At 36.7% G+C, this 20231-nt stretch overlaps 1 protein-coding gene across 1 annotated transcript in view; it reads right to left on the bottom strand.

Annotated features, from left to right (window-relative positions):
• Positions 1 to 20231, bottom strand: part of LOC139967269 (protein kinase C-binding protein NELL2-like) — a 33167-nt gene that overhangs the window by 11438 nt on the left and 1498 nt on the right. The window contains exons 2-8 of the mRNA XM_071970873.1: positions 6811 to 6951; positions 5886 to 6036; positions 4444 to 4714; positions 3724 to 3879; positions 1926 to 2054; positions 1509 to 1602; positions 715 to 809 (exon numbers count right to left, since the gene is read on the bottom strand). Of these exons, the coding sequence (XP_071826974.1) occupies positions 715 to 809; positions 1509 to 1602; positions 1926 to 2054; positions 3724 to 3879; positions 4444 to 4714; positions 5886 to 6036; positions 6811 to 6951 (1037 nt within the window). The remainder of the gene's footprint in view (positions 1 to 714; positions 810 to 1508; positions 1603 to 1925; positions 2055 to 3723; positions 3880 to 4443; positions 4715 to 5885; positions 6037 to 6810; positions 6952 to 20231) is intronic.

Genomic DNA, 20231 nt, shown 5'->3' with positions numbered 1-20231 from the left:
ACACCCAGGACTAACCTAATTAGCATATAAAATGTATGTGCTAAAATCATTGTCTTCATAAAATCAAGCAAATTGTCAAGATGATTACATATTTGAGGGTGTGAAGAAATAATTCATAGCAATCATACTGAACAATATAATAGTTACCTCAGGGAAATAAATGGTGGAGAATATACCAAATTGTATCATAATAATTTGAAAACTAAGATGCAATAGCTACCTAAAAGCTGCATATTGACGTATTGTAGACAACAGCTGGGAAATTCATTTCACCATCACTGTCCTTTCAAAGTTTACAATTTGGACCATCCTGCCCTTAAATTTGACGCACATGTGCAATCATTGTCCCTAAAATTATTTGTCCCTTGATGATAGATATTCCATATACATCTACAATCTTACGTGAAGCCCTGTTTCTTCTATTACATAGTAATGAAGATTGAATTAACTCACTGTAAGGAAGTGAAACAAATTGCAATCTAGTGACTAGGTTCATTCCCAACCAAAAGTGCAAAATGTTTTACACAACACAGACTACCAGAGTACTAAATAAATCCTACAATGTCTCCAAAGTTAATTCATAGTTCAGCTTTACAACTTCTTCAAAACTGAAATCTTCTTCAAAATTGAAATCCAGAGAGGTAACTGACTTGTAATAAACTGATAGAACTAACTGAATGTTTTAAGTTTCATCCTTCTGATGATTGCACTTACCTGACACTGGTACTTGGAGCAGAAGGTGCCACGATTCTTCTGGTAGTAATATTCATTGTGGTGAATCACAGCCCCATTCGAAGCAGAACAGTTTCCTTCAAAGGTAGAAAAGTGAATTTTTCGGTTAAGTTTGGTACAGCACAATATCCTATTCCTTTGGCATCCATCCAACTCACTTCAGTTGTCAAGTGAACTGTGAATGCTTTGTAAATTTGACTCAGTTAAGCAAAGTTTCAACTTTTTACAGCTTTGGAGAAATGTACAATGCAAATGGAAACCACTGATCACACAGACTGACCTCTCAGAGCTAAAAGTCTAGCAGGTCATGACCTGGAACTTGTGGTACTTACAGTTGGGCAAATTAACATATGAAGGAGTGATGATGAATGCTCCGTGACAATAAAATTCACAAAGCTTTGGGTAGCTCATAATGCTGTCAATTAGAGCCTATGTCAATGTTACCTCTTCACTGTGGTATTTTAACTTTATGACCACACCTGCCATTAGGCTGACTACATAATGTGGTCTTCTTATATTGCCAAACCATGTACCACTTGAATAAATATTGAATTACATACACAACCATAGTCACTGACATCTGCCAATCTATCATGGTAACAGACAGAAGGAAGAAGGGGGGGGGGGAGTGGGTAGTTTGCAAGAGCCAACATGAACAACACTGAAAATAGTTACCTATTAGTATGGTAGAAGTAAAACAATAAATCAGGAGAGTCATAAAGTGAGGATAAGATTAAATTTTGGAAGTTTGAAAGAGTGTTTAAATGGGCACTTACTGAGACATGATGGACAGCATTCGCCATCTTGATAAACTGGATTCTTACAGTACACTGGTTCACAGACAGCAGGTGCACAGACCACTTCTCCACCCTGAAAAACATAAACATCCAAAATATGATTTTAGATATTTACAAATACATACTGTTAACTATACAAAGAACAGACATATAGAAGCTGCCTAACCTATAAAAGTTAAATGTAGTGCATTATGCACTGCAACTGTATGCAACAAATATACACACTACCATACTATCAGCAGACTACTTATAGCACTGTCACTTTAAAGGATGGCTTGCAACAATATGTGACCCCTACAAGTATCAAAATGGGGGCCGGGGGGGGGGGGAACAGAGGAAATTTAAGCTAATTATATAATTTAATTCTTAAACATGTAACATGATTTTTTCCTTTACCGTGCATGTACAAGAGGTACAAGCTTCCATCCACTTGTCTCCATGAGCATAGCTTTGGCCGTTGTATTCACAATGCTTGACACATTCACAACTTTCCACATGATCCAGTCTATTAAGGGCTCCAGCGAGCTGTGGAAGAAGAACGTCAATAGAATTTATCACCTTCGTGTATTCATTGTGATCACAATTGAATTCAATCTGTACATTGCCTTTATATGATAAGTAACATCATATATTTATTTTCAAATGACTAAGAAAATTTGTGGCTATGCTAATCTGGCTTCATCTCTGTAATAATACAGCTGTTAGAAAAGTCTGAAGGCTAATTTGTCAGTAGCTAATGGAATAATTAATAAATTAATGATAAGTTTTCCTGGTGAGGGTCTGTTAGCTTCATCAGCTAAAACCATCTCATGAATGGAAATGTTTGGTTCCCTACTAGGCACAGCTCTGTGTTAAGTATCCCATGAGCCTGTAATTAGTACTTCAGTTTTAAAATTTCAAATATAGGAATATGCATATATCCCAGCACAATCATCAATGATACAATTGGTTGGTATGTTAGGCTGTCTGTGTGCTTCAGTTTGAGGCACGCAATGTTATTCATTAACATCCTCTCTCAAATAGTCAAGCATGCACATAGTTCTGTTCTGTGTGGTAGCACATTCCAAGGGAGATATTGATTTCCAACATAAATCTGTCAAAAACAGACTCTTTCTCACGTATCCATCATAAAAATCATATGGAATTAATTTCAATAATAGCCATATTTTGGTTGTTATGTTATTCAATATGTTTATAGTCATACAATTAACCATGTAACATGTTCATACTATCCATGAATACCAGCTTCAATAACAGTTTCTTTGGATATGCAGACCAATTTTCAAACGTTTCAGTTTCCACAAAAGAATTCTAACAATGTTAAGAATCAAACCAGAGGCATAATTTAAACCAGATCTAAGTGACATCTGTTTTAAACAACATTAGGAGAGTTGTCATAACATGTAAAGGCGTTACAATATGAAGAATTATAACTTACTGATTTTAGACGGAGAGTGACATTTTGGATTGTTTTGTAATATCAGGAACTAAACTTTTGTTTGAGATGGTGAAATGGGGTTTAAGGAGGGAGGGAGGGGGAGGGAGGGAGGGGGAGGGAGGGGGAAGGAGGGGAAGGGAGGGGGAGTTTTTGTAAATGAATAGATAAAGCCTCAGATTGTTCTTCATACCATGTAAGATGTTTAATCAATGTGTATTCCAGACAAAGACAATGATATATATATTATAAGTATTCCACACAAATAAGTTGCCTGTATTGTCATCCACATATACCTCAAACCCTGAGGCTGACAGTTAACGTCCACAGATAGAGAATTCAAGTGAATGGAAAAACAGGTCTTTCTTAGAACTAGCTTAGTTAGCTGAACAAATCATCATGTATAAATAGGACAAATGATAAGAACCACCAGCTACAGTTAAAGACCTCTATTATTACTAGTATAAACTAGTATATATACAGTATAATAATATAGTATAAACTATATATATACTAGTATATACAGTATATATATATATATATATATATATACAGTATATATATATATATATATATATATATACAGTATATATATATATATATATATACAGTATATATATAGTTTATACTAGTATATAACAATGATTGATAGCAGACTTCATGAATATTCATAGCAGAGACATTGCAAATATTTGCCGGCATTGAGTTATTTTACTGAAGAGAGTATAAAGTTTTGAAATTTGACTGATATTTTGTTACCTGGAATTCCATAGTTTTAACTTTCTTCTCCAGTGTAGCCACTAAGCCAACCAGGTCCATGTATTCACCGCAAGTTGGGCACTCCCTGGCGGCTGATGGGCACTGCGCCACAAAACCATGAGTACCAGCAATAATCTTAGCATCCTGCAAGTAACCCTGTTACTCAAAATCAAATCAAAAGAAAAAAGCATTTCAGAATTGGGTTTTGGTATGATAGTAATTGATACAGGATGCTTTGAATGCGATGCAAAAAGTAAAAAATATTTTCAATTCATTGTAACACTCCTAAGATATTGCAGACTTTTTACATGGTTTAGGAATGGTTAACAATGTAATGAAGAGGAAAAGTGAGTGAGTAGCAAAATAAGATATCAATATTCCATGAAGAAGATATTTCTGGGGAGGAGGGAGGCAAAAACAAGAAGTTAATGTTGCAGTTGTTTTGACTTCCAAAAACCAAGATATCAGAATATAGTTTTTTATTAATTACTCTCCCATGATTAACAAAACACATAACAAACGAAACACATAACACTTGTTTAGCTCTAGTCAGACAACTTTCATCATGTATCATCATACTACCACAAATAAGAGAAGCCAATTTTAATGAGCTATCTGCATACCTTCTCATACATGATATATGTGACTTTTGATATACATTGTAGAAACCCATCTAATGCCCAAGTGGACCCTCCTGGCAAACTAGCACTAAGAATTCACCTTGTACAATGCCTTTTCTGATCCTCTCTGTCCCAACCACAATCCCAAATCTCGTTTGCTGAAGGTTAAATCCGGTTCAGGTATCCGCACATTGATGGCCTCTTCACAGTCCAAGTGCAAAGTGACCTCTTGACCGCTGATAGTGATGGCGACCTGATGCCACTCGTTGGGCGTCAGATCAACTTCAAATGATTCAGACCTCACAACTCCATCATGAGAATAGTAAAATTTAATCTGGCCATTCCTGGTGCTGACAAACAGGTCCATATACCTGCAACGAAAAAAAGAAAGGAAATGAAAAAAAGATTGAGACAACTTAACTATCTTACTTTATGACCTAGGACTCTCCAAAACTTTCTGATTTGGGTATTTTAAGAAGAGCAATCTATACTGCACCCTTACAAAATCACACATGTTTGCTTCAAGGTCCCCTTTGGTGCAAATTTGAGAAATGTCAACTATTTATTTCTAGTCCACAGTTGAAGGTAACATATTACCCCTAAACTATCCTTTTAAAACTTGAACAAAACTCAGTTTTCAGAGAGTAAGATGCCTGCTGTTTCAGAGCATTCTGAAGCATCTTCTTGGATTATATCAATGCACACAGAAATGAGCCAAACTAACTTCTATATTTGACCATATGCAACATGTATACTGTAGTTTAACAACCGTTTATAGGAATTCTTTTGAATTGGTTTCAACCAATTAATGCCGTGATTGAAAAATAAATGCAAAGTCCCGATGGGGATTTTAAGTTTTGAAATATTAAATTGGACAAACATGACTTGTAACTTCAAGCAGGAAGCAAACTTTCCAAACTACCTCAGAATGTCAGAAAAACAGGATGATGAAGGACTTCCAGGTCTTACTGAAAGTGATCAAACATTGGATTGAAAGGAAACATGCATAAAATGACTATTAACTATCACTTCGCAATGACAGACAGATGAGGAAACAGGCTCTTGAAGTCTCAGGTGAATGATGTGACATGTTTGATATATAGATCAATGCCTGTGCATAATGCTTCATTTTTATCCAATTAACAAACATTAACTTGACCCAATCCTTGTTCAAATTATATAAAGAGATCACACTCATAGTCCACACTAACATCAAAGGAGTTTAAACCTCATCAGTATTGTCAGATATTGTCAGATATGCTAGAAAAGTCAAATAATGGTCACACATGTTCAAACTCAAAGAACCATTACATTGCCACTCTCGAAACGTGTTTCCCTTATCGAGACAATTAGTTGTAAACTTTGTATTCTTTGATGATTAATCTTGATAATCAGAACCTCTAGGAGAGTACTCTTGAAAACTTTCAGCAAGTTTTAGCAAGCTCAAATTTGGAGGCAATCTTCTGATGACCTGTAAGTGAGAATTCTACTGTGTGAGCACTGTGATACAGGTTCAATGACATTGATTTATAATATGTTTACCTGTTATGATCCTTGGATATGCAAATGATGCTACCGCTGTTCTTTTTATCTTGCAGGAAGGAGACCATCATAGTGAATTCTGTACCAGTTGATAACATATTCATGAGCTTCATCATGTAGGAATCATCCAACATCACATTCCTTGTGGTACCTGTCAAACATTGCAAACGTTTACAGAATATTAAATTAGTTTTTTTCCTGTAATTGGAAGACTATACAAAACACATAGTAGCTCAAATTATGTTCAACTGTTGAGCAATAACAAAGCATTACTGTTAACAGCAGTGCATAAATGGGTTTTCGTTGCCGACTTTTGAAAAGCTTTTATCTCATTCAAGGGCTCATCTAAGATTTTCTGACTATATTTTCTCTAGCACAGTATAAATACTCACTAACTAGGCAATTATACTTTGCTGAGTTCGCTCAATAAAATATAAAAAGAATCTTTGGTAACTGTTTTTATTATCAACAGTTTCTCTGCATTTCCGTATAATAAAGAAATAAAATGCAATTTGATGCCTCTATACCAGTTACTGAGATATTCATTGCATTAATTTCATAATTTGCATAGGTATCAGGTTAACTTCAGTCAAGAAGTGATTGAACTTTTCTTGTTTATCCACCGTAAACATGAGGGTACAAAATTCAGTACTTAGATAGTTGTTCCAAAAAAAGAAAAAGAAAAGGAAGTCTGTGATTACATTACGGATCATTACGGATCATGAAAAAGGAAGTCTGTTTACATTACGGATCACACACATTCACCAGCTCTCCATTAATGAGCAGGGAATTGGAGGGTTGTTTCAAGATGCAGATTGTAGATTGTAGACAAGTACAGCAGCATAAGAGATGAGCAAAGTAAACTATGCTGAACACTGAATATTACTCTCGGTAGACCTCTCCAATGATATTACATGTATTTTACCTTCAAACAGGAATGCTGGGGCGTTGTTATGAAGTCCTGGGACCTGTTCCACCCCATGAAGGTTGTCGATATCTAAAGAAATGGCCTTTGTTAGGTCCAGCTCAGTGGCAGGGTCAATGCCATAGTTTCTGGCTGCCAAAACTGGGGAGAGAAATGAAAAAAAAAACACATATTACAATCTCAATAGAAACAGCAGAAAACAGACAGTTTCTAAAATATATTAAAAAGTTAGAAAGGCAGTACACTTATTTTTCAAATTTGGCATACTTTTTTGGTTTACTGCATCCAAGTATCTGAGTAATAACCATCCAGTGGTGACTACACCCCAAACACTTATTGGTCATTGCATGAAATAGGAAATGGCTCATGACTTGCATGTAAAGCTGACCAGTCCTCATATTTTGTATAGAGTTTTTGAGATTATGCACTTTGCTTCCAATAAAATGCTAAAAAAATACTATGGTCATGCGTACATGCAATAAGCTGTTCGCTACATTTGCTTTTTTGTAGCAATTGGCCAATTTTTGCATACCATTATGTGATACCAAATAAACTATTTATGAAGTCAATTGAGGATACCTAGTGATCCAGAAGACGAATTATTTATCAATATAATGTATTTCACAAAAAAAAAAAATGATTTCCATGAAATGTGTGACTAACAACATTGTCAACATATCAAATTAATGAGATGGTGAATTGACTTACTGTTTACTGTATGTTGGGAAGAGGGCATAATGTGAAGTCACTGTTTATCCTGTCTATATTTTACTGTACTCCATTTGATGATCTTAGAGGGAAAACTAGGAGGTCTATCAGAAGGGAAGGAAGTCCAAATCAATAGAGCTTCAGGGTTATGACCCTCCAACTTGTGACTTGTCACAAAAAATTCCAATTCGAACCACATCCAAACCAGAAAGCCAGAAGGTTTAGTGATTCCTAGCCATAATTTATTCACAAGAAAATTTAATATGACACTAGCTGTGCAAAAGATCTTCCAGATTTGACTGTTGTTACCAGTAACATACTTCCACTCATGAATGTGGACATGTATACATATCAGATACTGTATGAACTTGATGCAAGCTAAAATTTTTGAGCTACCATTGTCTGTAAGGTATTCAGATGTTGACCTTTATTGACCTTAAAATGACCTTTGATTTCCACCAATTTCAATAGACTCATTGTAATCACTAAGATGAATCCACATGCCAAGTAGTTATCTGTTTGCATAGCATTACATGTACACACGCAATGTATGTAAACAACAACTTGACTGCATGTATACTGTAGGTGGCTGCCTTTAGGCAAGTAATCTCCACAAAATTTTGAAGCCTCCACTTTGTTCCTTTTAGTTGGCCCCCACTGCCACCCTCTACCAGTAGAAGAAACAAAGATAGTGTGACAGACCTATTAGGCTTTTCTGTATATCAATATTTTCACTCCACTAGTCACTAAAACTCTGAATTAGATCTGCCATTAATGTCCAAGATTCCTAAATATTCACCCTTCCCCTTTCCATGTATGCTCTCACCCAGCAGGGATCAGAAGATAGACAGAAGATTCCAGTTATTGAATGATAATTAGTGTATACTGGTGCACCCTGTCATGACCTTAAAACATTTCTCAGTTGATAATCAAACCTTAGCTTTTCGTTACTGGGTTTTCCACGTAGCAATGCAATAGCCTCAATATAGCCCAGTTAATATTTTTCTTTTCAATTTTTTGTGTGTGATTAATTCTAATATGAAATAGTGTCAAGGCAATGAATAAAAATTACAGAATGGAGTCATTCAGTAATTATTCATATGGTGAGAAAACTCTAGGAAGATACGAGTACTGAAATTGATGGATTGCAATATTGTTTAGACTTTAGAATAAACCGCTGTAGGTTTGGTAAAATTCATGACCAAATGTAAGCCAAGAAATGATTTCATAGACAGTATATATAATGAATGAATTATAAACGACAAAAACATTCCTTTCATTTTGAAACCAGACCTTTCACACAAACAATGAAACAAGACACCAAACATTAATGAGGCAATGCGAAACCAAAACTTTGCGTCAAATTTCCCCAGGGTAGTTAATTATCAATAATGGATGAGGTGGTCATTACTCATTCAATTGCCAAGTATGCATACTGGAAGATTTGTGGCACAGGAGGTATGGCTGGTTGCTTTCCATATATGGGAAAGGAGTACTTTGACGGAAGTTGTCAGGAGACTGTCACAAGCTGCTTTTTCCATGTACAGTACTTCTGTTTTTTATTTTTGTTTTTTTGTTATGGTACTTTCCAACACAGGCATCATGTATGCCCTATGAGATAGAGATGTTAAGGAGGAACAGCATTCCCTAAATAGCTACATAAGGTTTTTTTATTGTGTAGATTCACATATGAGAATAAAGACTTCAGTAAACAAGTCTTAAATGATTGGACATTAATAAACAGGGCCAAAAAAGATTGTACTTTTAGTGTTCATCTTTATCTATTCTTTGCTGTGTTCTTTTGACAACCACAATAAAACAAAAACTTTTAGCAAACTGCTTATCCACTAAAGAGCTTGTGTAAGAACATGTGTAAAAGTAAGTGGGCCTGATGTTTTGATCCTAGCAGGAATCCTCTCTTTGTCCCTCTACAGTTTATCTCCTACCTCTCCTCTTCCCCCTGTTGGTTTCTTTCTTCTCTCCATCCCTTGTCTACTAATCCCCTTACATCTCTCTTTGTGTTCACCATGTTCATTAACCTGTCTGTATTCTGTGTGTGTATTTGTCCCTTCTGTTACTTTAAGCTGTCATTCAGCCTCTGCAGAAGATCCTGCTAGGATCGAAACGTCATTGTCTTTTGACAATGATGCTTTATCAAATATTACTTGAAATCCTACACCATTTCATTTAACATTAACCCATATACTTACTTTTTGAATGGTTTGCAATGACAACCTTCCACCATGAGTGCAAAGACACAAAAAGTATGAAATTTCAACTCCTAGTGGCAATATGAAATTACATGATTACAAACTGTCACCCCTGAACCTACCACCCCCCCCCCTACCCTCCTTGTAAGGATTATCAACCATGATATCTAAAAGTTTTAAAGAAAAGGAATTTTATAAGTTGGTGGAAATTGACTATCCATGTGATTGAATTTAAAGTTTTGGTTGTTAGTGTAGAATAACTTGCAGAGTTTATTAATGAATTGCATGGTTATGAGTTTAAGACTATAAGATCAGCTTTGTTTCACCACTGCAGGCTTTTTGATGTGTACTGTTGTAGCTAGATTTATCAGATGGTCGGAAAACATTTACTGATGTTGAAACTTACCACATTCTGGTGTCACACCATGCCATAAATAGTAAACCAATGGACGTGAACATTTTTTATTATTCATTTAACAAAACATATCTTTTTCCCCCTCATGCTGGCCATCATATTTGCAAGTGGGCCTCTGAGAATTAAGCACACTCACTGAACTACTGACACCGTTTACACCTGTCACAGTACATATTAGATTATTCATCTATCACCCCAGTTTGTGAGCTAGTTTGAGCTAATTAAACCCCCCTCTAAGACTAATTAAAACTTCAAAAAATATCAAACCATATCTGGATAATCGTTACAATTGTTTGCAAAGCATAAGTCATTGCGTTAATTTTCCGAGATACGTCAAGCCTCTAAAAGTGTGCTCGTTCGAGATCTGGCAAACTTCAATAGTCCCCTAATTTTCATTTCCTTGATGTCGATAAACTTCTGGGCCATTACATTTCCTTCCTCTACAATTAGAGATTGATAAAGAACAGGTCTTAATTTATGGATTGCTCATATGAAGCAGAATTACTCACATCTGCGAAAGAACACAGGGCTCCGTGAATCGTTAGCGAAGAAGTAAACAGAAGCAGTCATTCTTTTCCACGAATGAAGAATGACTGGTCTTTTGTGACATTTTGATGAATCACTTCTCCTTACAATCTAGGAAATGAAACCTGCAATGTACCTGCTGACTGATCCTGGGAACGATACAGATTGAGTTGACACAGAGGCGAAACTCATGATACTTGGTGCTGTGTTTCTACGGCATCGAACAATTTAGAACCGTACATAATGCACTTGGCAGGTTAAAGAAAGCTAAGGTACAGGATTATATATCGAAAAGTTAGTGTGCTGTTCAACAAAATCAAAATAGAACCAATGAAATTAGGCATAAATTAATAAATTATACAGCATGTTACATGAAAACAAAAGGTGGCATTGAATTGGTGGGATGGACTTTTTTCTGTATGGGATTAAATCATTAAACAGTCAATGATTCAGTTTAAGGAGAAGCAGAATGGTTGTAACCAAGATTGAAGGATACAATTATTATGAATATGACAGGGCTCGCTTAATAGAAGCATTTTGTAAGAAACCTGTTCAACGTTAAGTTTACTAAAAAGTCTATGGACACCTATGAACAACAATGTCCTAATCACTCTTAGAAATAATATAAATAGCTGCAAATCCCATCAAAATCCATCAAAGATTGACCATTTTACAAGTCTTTTCTTAATTCTAATTTTATTTATGAATAAACATTAGCTAATTATGCACATTGATTAAATGTAAAGGAGTGACTGCCTGTTCAACATTCATTTGACTTAAAGCAATTGCTTCCAAGTTTGCAGCTAAATCTTTGTCTCCATTAAATGTATCACAAACAGTTGCTGTTGCAACGTCAAGTTAAATAAATGCTTAAAATCTTGAGAATTTTCTGTTTTACTTCAATGGCATCGATCAATAAACTCTTACACTGGCAGAGTTATATATCCTCATTTACATACAAAGATCAGGGCTATTTTAATTTGTTAAATTGTCATGTTAGTAGCTGAGGTTGCCTATTGACTGACCTCATAGAAAACATTTTTTTTCAAAATAATTTCAGAGAATCCAATAAGAAATGGCATATAATAATAATAATGATAATAATAATGGACATTTATAATGCGCCGGTATCCGTCAAAAAAGACGCTCATGGCACAGTCTCTATATGAAAGGTTACCATACAGCTATACTGTTAAGTGTACCATGGTTTCAAATCTGCCCTTCCTTAATGTCTGAGGTATCCTTTTTACTGCTATTAACTGTCTATACCCCAACATTCATAACAAGTTAACTTTGAATTTCCTCTTACAATAGTTATATGGTTCCTGTGTGTAAACACTGCTCAATGGCTTTGCCCTTCTAAATTTTAACACATACAAATATATCAACATCAACTCAAAGAAGTGCTTTACAATATACCTAAGGAGAGTCATTGGGTGACAGTGGCAATAACTTTCAGCTTTTGGCACTATTGGCAGTATTGTGCACGCAGAAGCACTCTACCACAGGTTAAGTACATAACATGTGCATTCGGAGCTATACTGTACACAGCTGTTTCACTCAGTTGTGTTACATTAACATCTGCTTGGACTGCTTGCTACTGTTATTCTCACCTTTACATCTGTGCTTGTTTATTAGAGCATCAAATTTTTTTGGAACCCCTGTACACACTTTCAACTTTGGTCAACTGGTTATAGCTTGTTCCTTTCAATATAAAAGCTTGCTGACCTATTTTTTGTTTCTTAGTCACAAACAACAGTTTGGGTTGTATAAAGATCAACATCATATTCTAATATCGATTTCTCTTTTAAAAAAATTATATGCATCATATTGAAGATCTGGAAATTTTAATTGTGATCTTGAAATATGACAGATGATTGAAAGCAATACTATCAGAGCAGATTGTTTTTCAATACTAACTACTCTGTTGCATTTTCCAGACAACAAGTTTACCACACCCACATTTATCATTTACACACAATAGAAACACCATTATCCTGGAATAAATACATCCTACTACTGTAGATTTCATCACAAAATGGATGTTATTAAACAAACAATTTTGTCACTAAGTCACTTCATTAGAATAAGTAGTACTGATTTACAAACCAGAGTTTGTCAAGCTTGACAAACTAATGGATTTACTGGGATTCCACACTGGACCAAACTCAACAATTTAACCAACATTTCAATTAAGTTGATGATGTTACTCTCGTCAAGATGTATTGGACATCACTTCCGTCTATGACTAATTCTGTTTCAAATGCGACATCTTTCTGTTATTGCAGCTCTATATAACTTTATATCAATGACACACCATTCAACTCACCAAACACTTCATCATCACTTGCACACATATTTTTGATTTAATCAGACCAATGCATAGTCTGACTAAACAAACCAAAACACCAAACTTGTTAATGTTTGGTCAAGTTCAAAATTCTTCTGTGAAAATAAAGCTGTCTGCTTTGATTTTGGGTCAGAGGACAAGCACTCTCTCGGGACCCATCATCAAGGAAGTCATTGGAAGGGTGGGTTTCCTCATGGTGACAGGTTAACCATTTGAATTCACAATGTGAAGAAAGTGTAACATGATATGAAAAGTTGTAATAGGCTTTCCCATGTGTAACATGTGCAAAGCTTGTTCAAAGAAAACCACAAACAGCCAAGAAATGTACAAACTGTCAGTTACAGTGCTGACATTTCACTTTGTATTGGACTTTTCACACAATAGCATAATTCTTTATATACTAAATATGTAAATAGTATTGTAGTGCAGAAACTTGGCCATAAGGAGATCCTGAAAAAATCATCAAATTTGGAAAGGATACTTTAATATAGAGAAACAAACACAACCGCTTGCTTTGCACATGTCACTTGAGGCAGCGTAGATTGAGGGTGCTTGGATTAAGAGGGGACAAGTTAGTGATGAACAGAAATATTCCATAGTGTTGCGCCGATATTACCAATATCGGTTTTGGCCGATATCCGATATTATCATCCCAATATCGGTCCGATACCGATACTGATACCGATATTTTTTAACAGACAAAATAAAGGCAAAATCGTACTTTTAGTCATGCATACATTCACAAATAAATCTTCAAGTAAACAACAAAATATGGTGTTTTGTTTTCCTTTTGTCCTAAGTTGAAAAGAATGACTTTTTTCCTGGTTTTGAAAAAGAGAATGGTAATTGAAACCCAACCGGAATCTTTTTCACAACAGAGCTGCACACGATAATAAAATGGACGCAGTAAATGTGAGCCTTAACATCGTAGACTTACAAGTAGCTACAGTGTTAACGTATGCTTGCCAAATTGCATATTAATTAGTTTACGAACTGTCGATCACAATTAGTTTTCAAGTAAATCACGATTTGTAGCACCCTTCTCCTAAAACTTTTCTTGTTATTTCTTTTTTTTTTGCCTATTGATGATTTGAACGGACCTGGGTGATTCCATTTCTAAAGCAAATATTTCCCAATCCCCAATGTGGCGCATGCCATGCAACCGTAGTATACCGCCTGTGATAGTAAAACTCCGTAGTCGACCCTGACCTACCCAGTCCGCATCTCTGATACTGGTATTACGTGGGGGACAAAAATTATTACTGCTGAAATAACACAACTTGCAGTAGCTGCAGTGCTCGCTCCTCCCTCAAATATGTCATCCGCTTCATTCAAGATTCTTGGCTTATTTACAAACAACTTACAAGGCTAACCAATCAGAGATAATGTAACAAGCAACTTCAAAATGAATATTCAGATTGTGACTGACAGTCACCGCTTTGCGCGCCCCATGCATACACGATCCGAAGAGCTAGCTAACTGTACTGAACGGTGCAGTTTTGCATCATGTTCAAGGTTTTCACGGAGGCCTACGAGAAAATGAATGGTTAGTACAGTGTATATATGCTGCACTAATGTTGTGTGTAGGCCAAGGTTCACGAAGGTCATTGGTTATATTCGCGCGCCGTAGACGTGTTTTAGAGGTTACGGAGGGTCAGGTTTCCATGGATATTAATCGAAAATGAATAAGAGTTTCACTGACGCTAAAGAAATGGATCGTCTTGGGCAGATTAACAAATCATTGCAAGTATAAATAAGTAGCTCTGCTGTGAAAAAAAAGTTCAATATCGGCTTGCTGTTATCGGCAATTAGGCAAAATTTTACCGATACCGATATGCTGCCGATATTGCAAATATCGGCCGATACCGATATTGAAAACGATTATCGGCGCAACACTAATATTCCATGTTTTATCTCACACTGAATGGTTGTTAACCATACCTTTTACTGACTATAAGACTGCGAGATACTGGTCCATGCATTTGTGACACCAAAGCTTGACTTTCTAAATTCACTTTTATTCGGCCTTCCTGATTCGACCATCCAGAAACTTCAAAAGATCCAAAACACCGCTGCCCGTATTGTGAAAAGGAATGGAAGAAAATGCCTAACCACTCCACTTCTGGAGGAAATTCATTAGCTCCCTATCAGCTACAGAATTCAGTATAAACTACTTCTTCTCACCTTTTGTGCTCATCATCTGGAACAGCCTGCGTACCTGTTGCAACTTTTCTTGCCATATACTCCAACTCGCACACTTCGTTCCTCCAACAAACTGTACTTAACTGTTCCTAAACCACGCTTGAAGACCTACTGTATGGTTACAGAAGCTTCGAATACTCTGGCTCTTATCTCTGGAACAAGTTACCAGATCACATTCGAACATGCTCTAAACTTTCTACATTCAAAAGTCTACTTAAGACCCATCTTTTCACTTGTTATTTTGTAAATTCATTTGCTTTCTTTGTAAAGCGCCTTGAGCAGTGACTTTTGTCTACTGATTTGGCGCTATATCATTTATTATAATTATACAGTACACTGTGACAGATTTCTGTAAACATATACCAGTAACCTTATCTTTCTTTTCACTGGAAAGATTGGTAACACTACTGTAGGTCATTGCAATTTCCATAAATAATACAGCTTTGAATCATCTACTTCAGAAATGTGAGTCACAACAACCCAATCCCATTATAAGGAATTAAAATTAAATACACCCTTTAACAGGTTATACACTTAATTTAGTGGAAATTTCTAACTAAAAAGGTTAAAATTTTGATTGGTAGCTTATCTCTACCCAGGATCAAAGATAGAACCCTTATCTGTAATCAATTTAAAATGCTTTTATAAAATATTTTGAGTAAGCATTTTCTTTGAATCACAAAACAAGAATACTTTGCACAGGCTGTGACAGGTCCTGAAGAGAGCAACAGGTAATTAGGAGCCTGACTATTAATCAGTTTAAACAATTATATCAGGATGTTGATCAAAATTCTGCATAGTTACCCTAATTGTTTTCAAACTAGTTCTGTTTTTTATCTACAAAGTGCTTTGCATTGTTTAAAAACTGGGCAGAATGTAGGATTTATAATGAAGTAATAGTAAGGAGTGCTACACACAGTTGCTGGAGGTGGACAGCCTCAAACCGACATCAAAGATGGTGTGACTAACTCTGCTACTATACTGTGTGAATTACTCATAATAAACTGTTGAGTAATTCCACAGTCCTGATGTGAATAGTGTGCCTTGGGTTTCCCCTTCCAGAAAAATATGTACTTCTTCTTTGAGTTATCTCCATCCCCTCTTCCCAATACCCCCCCCCCCCCTCCCCTTCCAATTTTGAAGGGGACTATACAGTAGGGTTCTGTCAGTCCAATCAAGAGCTCCATGTATTATCTTGACAAATATGTTGTTTTTTGTTCAAGTTACAAATTATACTGTACTATTGAGGATGAGTAAGAAGTAAACAGGTAGAGCTGTTCCCAAGTTGATGGAGACTTTCCCACATTGCAAAAGTTACTGTACACTTCAGGGTGTAAGTCGATTACAACTAAAAGTTACTATGTACACTACAAAGTGTCAGTCGAATACTACCAAAAGTTACTGTACACGACAGAGCATCAGTCAAATACTGACCACCATCAGTTCATGTCTCAGTCTTTCACAGTACAGCAGTAGATTACAGTACTACTAGTAAATCATGACCAAAGACACCAATACATATCACTCTTTGCAATAACACAACATCCCTGAGAAAGTTACCTGTTCTCAAGGATAACTGAATAGAAAGTTCAAAGTAGAAACAAACATAAAAGATAATAAACAGATATACTGTATGGGGATTGGAGAATTGCATTTGAACCCACGCAAGTTTCATTTCAGTGCAACTACGGATCTGATAGGGGTGGGGGGGGGGGGGAGGACACGTGACAGCTATTTAAGAAACACAATATCTCATGACTAGCACATATTTTGGGATTAAATAACTACATTAAAACTCTGAAGTTATCAGGTACTGTAAAAACAATTTTGCCAACAGAGACCTACGGAATTGACCTAATATCATATACAGGTCTGTGTTATTCATGGCTTTAGTATGCAAAGACATATTATGTTCAAGATGACCTTACAAGGGAGCTTAACATACCAGTCCTCAGGCAATTGTACAGATTTCAGGGAATTATCCCTTATAACAACAAGGCCAGGAATGTTCATGTCCATGATATGATATTTGCTCCACTTTGGATGTCAAAGTCAGTAACAAAACCAGAGTTTTCAAGTATGGTATCACTGTAAAATACTGTAAGCCCTGAGGGAATTTTAATCGAAACAATTTTTACTATATTGATTTGTTCTTGGCCTGCATATTCCGTAACTCTTCCTTTGTCCTATTCCGTTGTCTGAATTGATTGGCTTAGCAATCACAGAAACTTCAAAAGAATACCTCCTATTTGACTGCTAAAGAAATCTTGTGGCTTTGTAGTTCGAATTTCAATGATGCCACTTATGCAGTCAGATAGCACTCCTCAAAGGGTATGGTGACATCCAGTACGTTCATTTTAAAGACACTCTTTACAAGGATACATGATGGTGCAGAGAGTCATTCCAAAAAAACTGCACAACTGCCAGGAGAACTTATGACAATATAGCAAAAACACAGCTCTTCTGGGATTATATTTACCATGCTGGTGTTACCCTGTGTTTGCTCATCAAACAAACTACACACCAACCACCTGACTTAATTACCCTGTATGAGTACTCACATAGCAAATATGGATCTAACCTTTAGATACACTATCAAAGTACACATGTATACATGCATGTTAACAGTTTGTTCCTGTCAATCAATTCTAACAATGTATTCATGTTACCATACCCAGGCGCGTATCCAGGATTTTCTAACCCGGGGGGCGCGAATTACTATCTAAGCGGAGCGCCACCATCGGTTGGCGCGGAGCGTACAAGAAAATTTCTGGTTTTGATACCCCCCAGATCACCGGAAATGGCACTTCTCGGGCTTGAAAATGAGCAACCAGATGTAGACTTTTGCCTCAGAACCAAGTATTTCCCAAAAGTTTTTTCCATCCATAACCTTTTTGAAGATTGTCACCAGTCACACATCATGTTCGACCTCATTGCATGTTCTATGGATCATTGCTTTTGTAGGTTATTCTACGTCACGGCCCACAATATCCGAAAGCCCCACTTTTCAAGGTTTTAAGCCCATTACTTGTTGCGAATTTGAAAATTCACTTTTCTCCTGAATAAAATCACTTGAAAACATACCCATAATGTTGCACAAAATTCAATCTATAGACAACCAATATAGAAAAACCTCATTGAACCCCTAACAGACAGGTCAAAATTGAACGAGTAGAGGACAGTTTGATGAAGAATGTTGGTGAGGAAATTTTCGAAAATTCCGACACAGTTAATTTATTGCTGTAGAAATATTGCAACCTCTTATAATGGCTTTTACAAAACTTGGTTGAAGGAACAGAAAAATAGCAGATATTTCCGATATGAGGTATATCGAAACCGAACACTTCACTCATAGGCGTAGGTCCCGTAGGAGGCGGGGGCTGCAGCCCCCCCCCAATTGTTTTCCCATATTTTTTGGGCACCTACTGAAAGAAAAATAAATAGCAATGAATAGCTTAAAATAATCTCCTTGGTAATTGAAATAAAGTTGTAAGCTTGGACGACATTACCTTTGTAAAAGAGAGTTTTGACATAAATGGATCTGTATGCTTTTTCTCCATCTACATAAGACATTTGGTTGTTTAAATTAGCATCCGGCGGTATACTGTGCAACTTTGACGGACCGTGCGGTACACGATGCCATACAATGTAATGACCGATCTTGCCTATATGATATTGGCATCGACATGTTGAATGCGCACTTTGCGCGTGAAAAATTTTGGCTTTTTTTTCGGGCAAGTCATTACAGCCCCCAAATCCAATCTGGCTCCTACGCCTTTGACTACACACATTGACAGTTTTTGAGGCTGTACATCGTGGAACATGCATTTCAATGCTCATTGATATGATGTTATATCTGCTCTTTGCTTCACAAATTCGAACAGGCGTGTAGCGAGTAATTGCCAAGGGAGGGCGAAGCCTGTAGGCAAACTATCTAAGCGAAGCGCCACCATGAGTTGGCGCGAAGCGTACAAGAAAAATTTTGGCCGAAAATGCCTCCCAGATCGCTGGAAATGACACTTCCCAGGCCTTGTAAGTTGCATCTAAGCATTGTCTATTTTGAAATTACTAGAGATGTCATAAAGAAAATTTGCTCCGGGGGGGGGGCGGTCGCCCCCTTCCCGAAATGCGTTATGTTCCCCGACGACTCGATCGAGTTCAAGTACATTAGTGAGAGAGGAAAAACGGAAACGTCAAAAATGGAGTTGTCGGGGTAGGGGGTAGGGTGAGGTGCACACCCCCTCCGTAATCCTTGATCTGTCACTGGCTACCCTGTGTATATAATAGGGATCTTTCTCTTCCCGAGGTCTTGGCTATCTTCTACTCCCTCCTTTTCTCCTTTTTCTCTCTTTTTTCTTTTTCTTTTCCCTTCCTTCCTCTCCTCCTTTTCTTTTTTCCCCTCCTTTTCCCTTTTTTCTTCTCTTTTTTTTCTCTCTTTTCCTTACCCGGGGGGCGCACGCCCCCAACGCCCCCCCCGGATACGCACCTGATACCCGTCAACGTTAAGTATTCACTACCAGTAGCTCTCCATAATTGCACTTGGTGTTTTAAATCACAAGTAAAACATACTTGCGTTGGGCATAATTTAAACACCAGTTTGAACCATGCACCAATGATGAAACTCTATGTACTGTACGACAGCATTACTGTGCGTTCTAAGATGGTGGAAATGGTTTATGAAATGGTTTATTCGCCTTCCCAGTGTACTTGAGCAGACTCTCATTTCCTAAACCCAAGTTGTTGTTAGTAAACTTTGGGTTAAATCCAGGGAAGTTCAATCAGTACTTTGTCTCGCCATAATTTGGATGTGATACAGTTAATTACAGGAAATGGTTAAATCCTGTTACCTTCCTGGTTCATTAACTTCCTGTCTTTTGGCTTTCTTTGCTCTTCCGATCAGATGCAATGAGACTTCAAAGACAATTTTAACATCAGATGCAATCAAAGATGATTATTGGAAGGAGAACTTAAAAAATGCATTTAAAGAGGACGATGGTAGTTCTACAGTATC

This window comes from Apostichopus japonicus, chromosome 1, assembly GCF_037975245.1.
Source record: "Apostichopus japonicus isolate 1M-3 chromosome 1, ASM3797524v1, whole genome shotgun sequence".
Taxonomy (NCBI): Eukaryota; Metazoa; Echinodermata; class Holothuroidea; order Aspidochirotida; family Stichopodidae; genus Apostichopus; species Apostichopus japonicus.
This window is presented reverse-complemented; position numbering and strand designations above follow the sequence as displayed.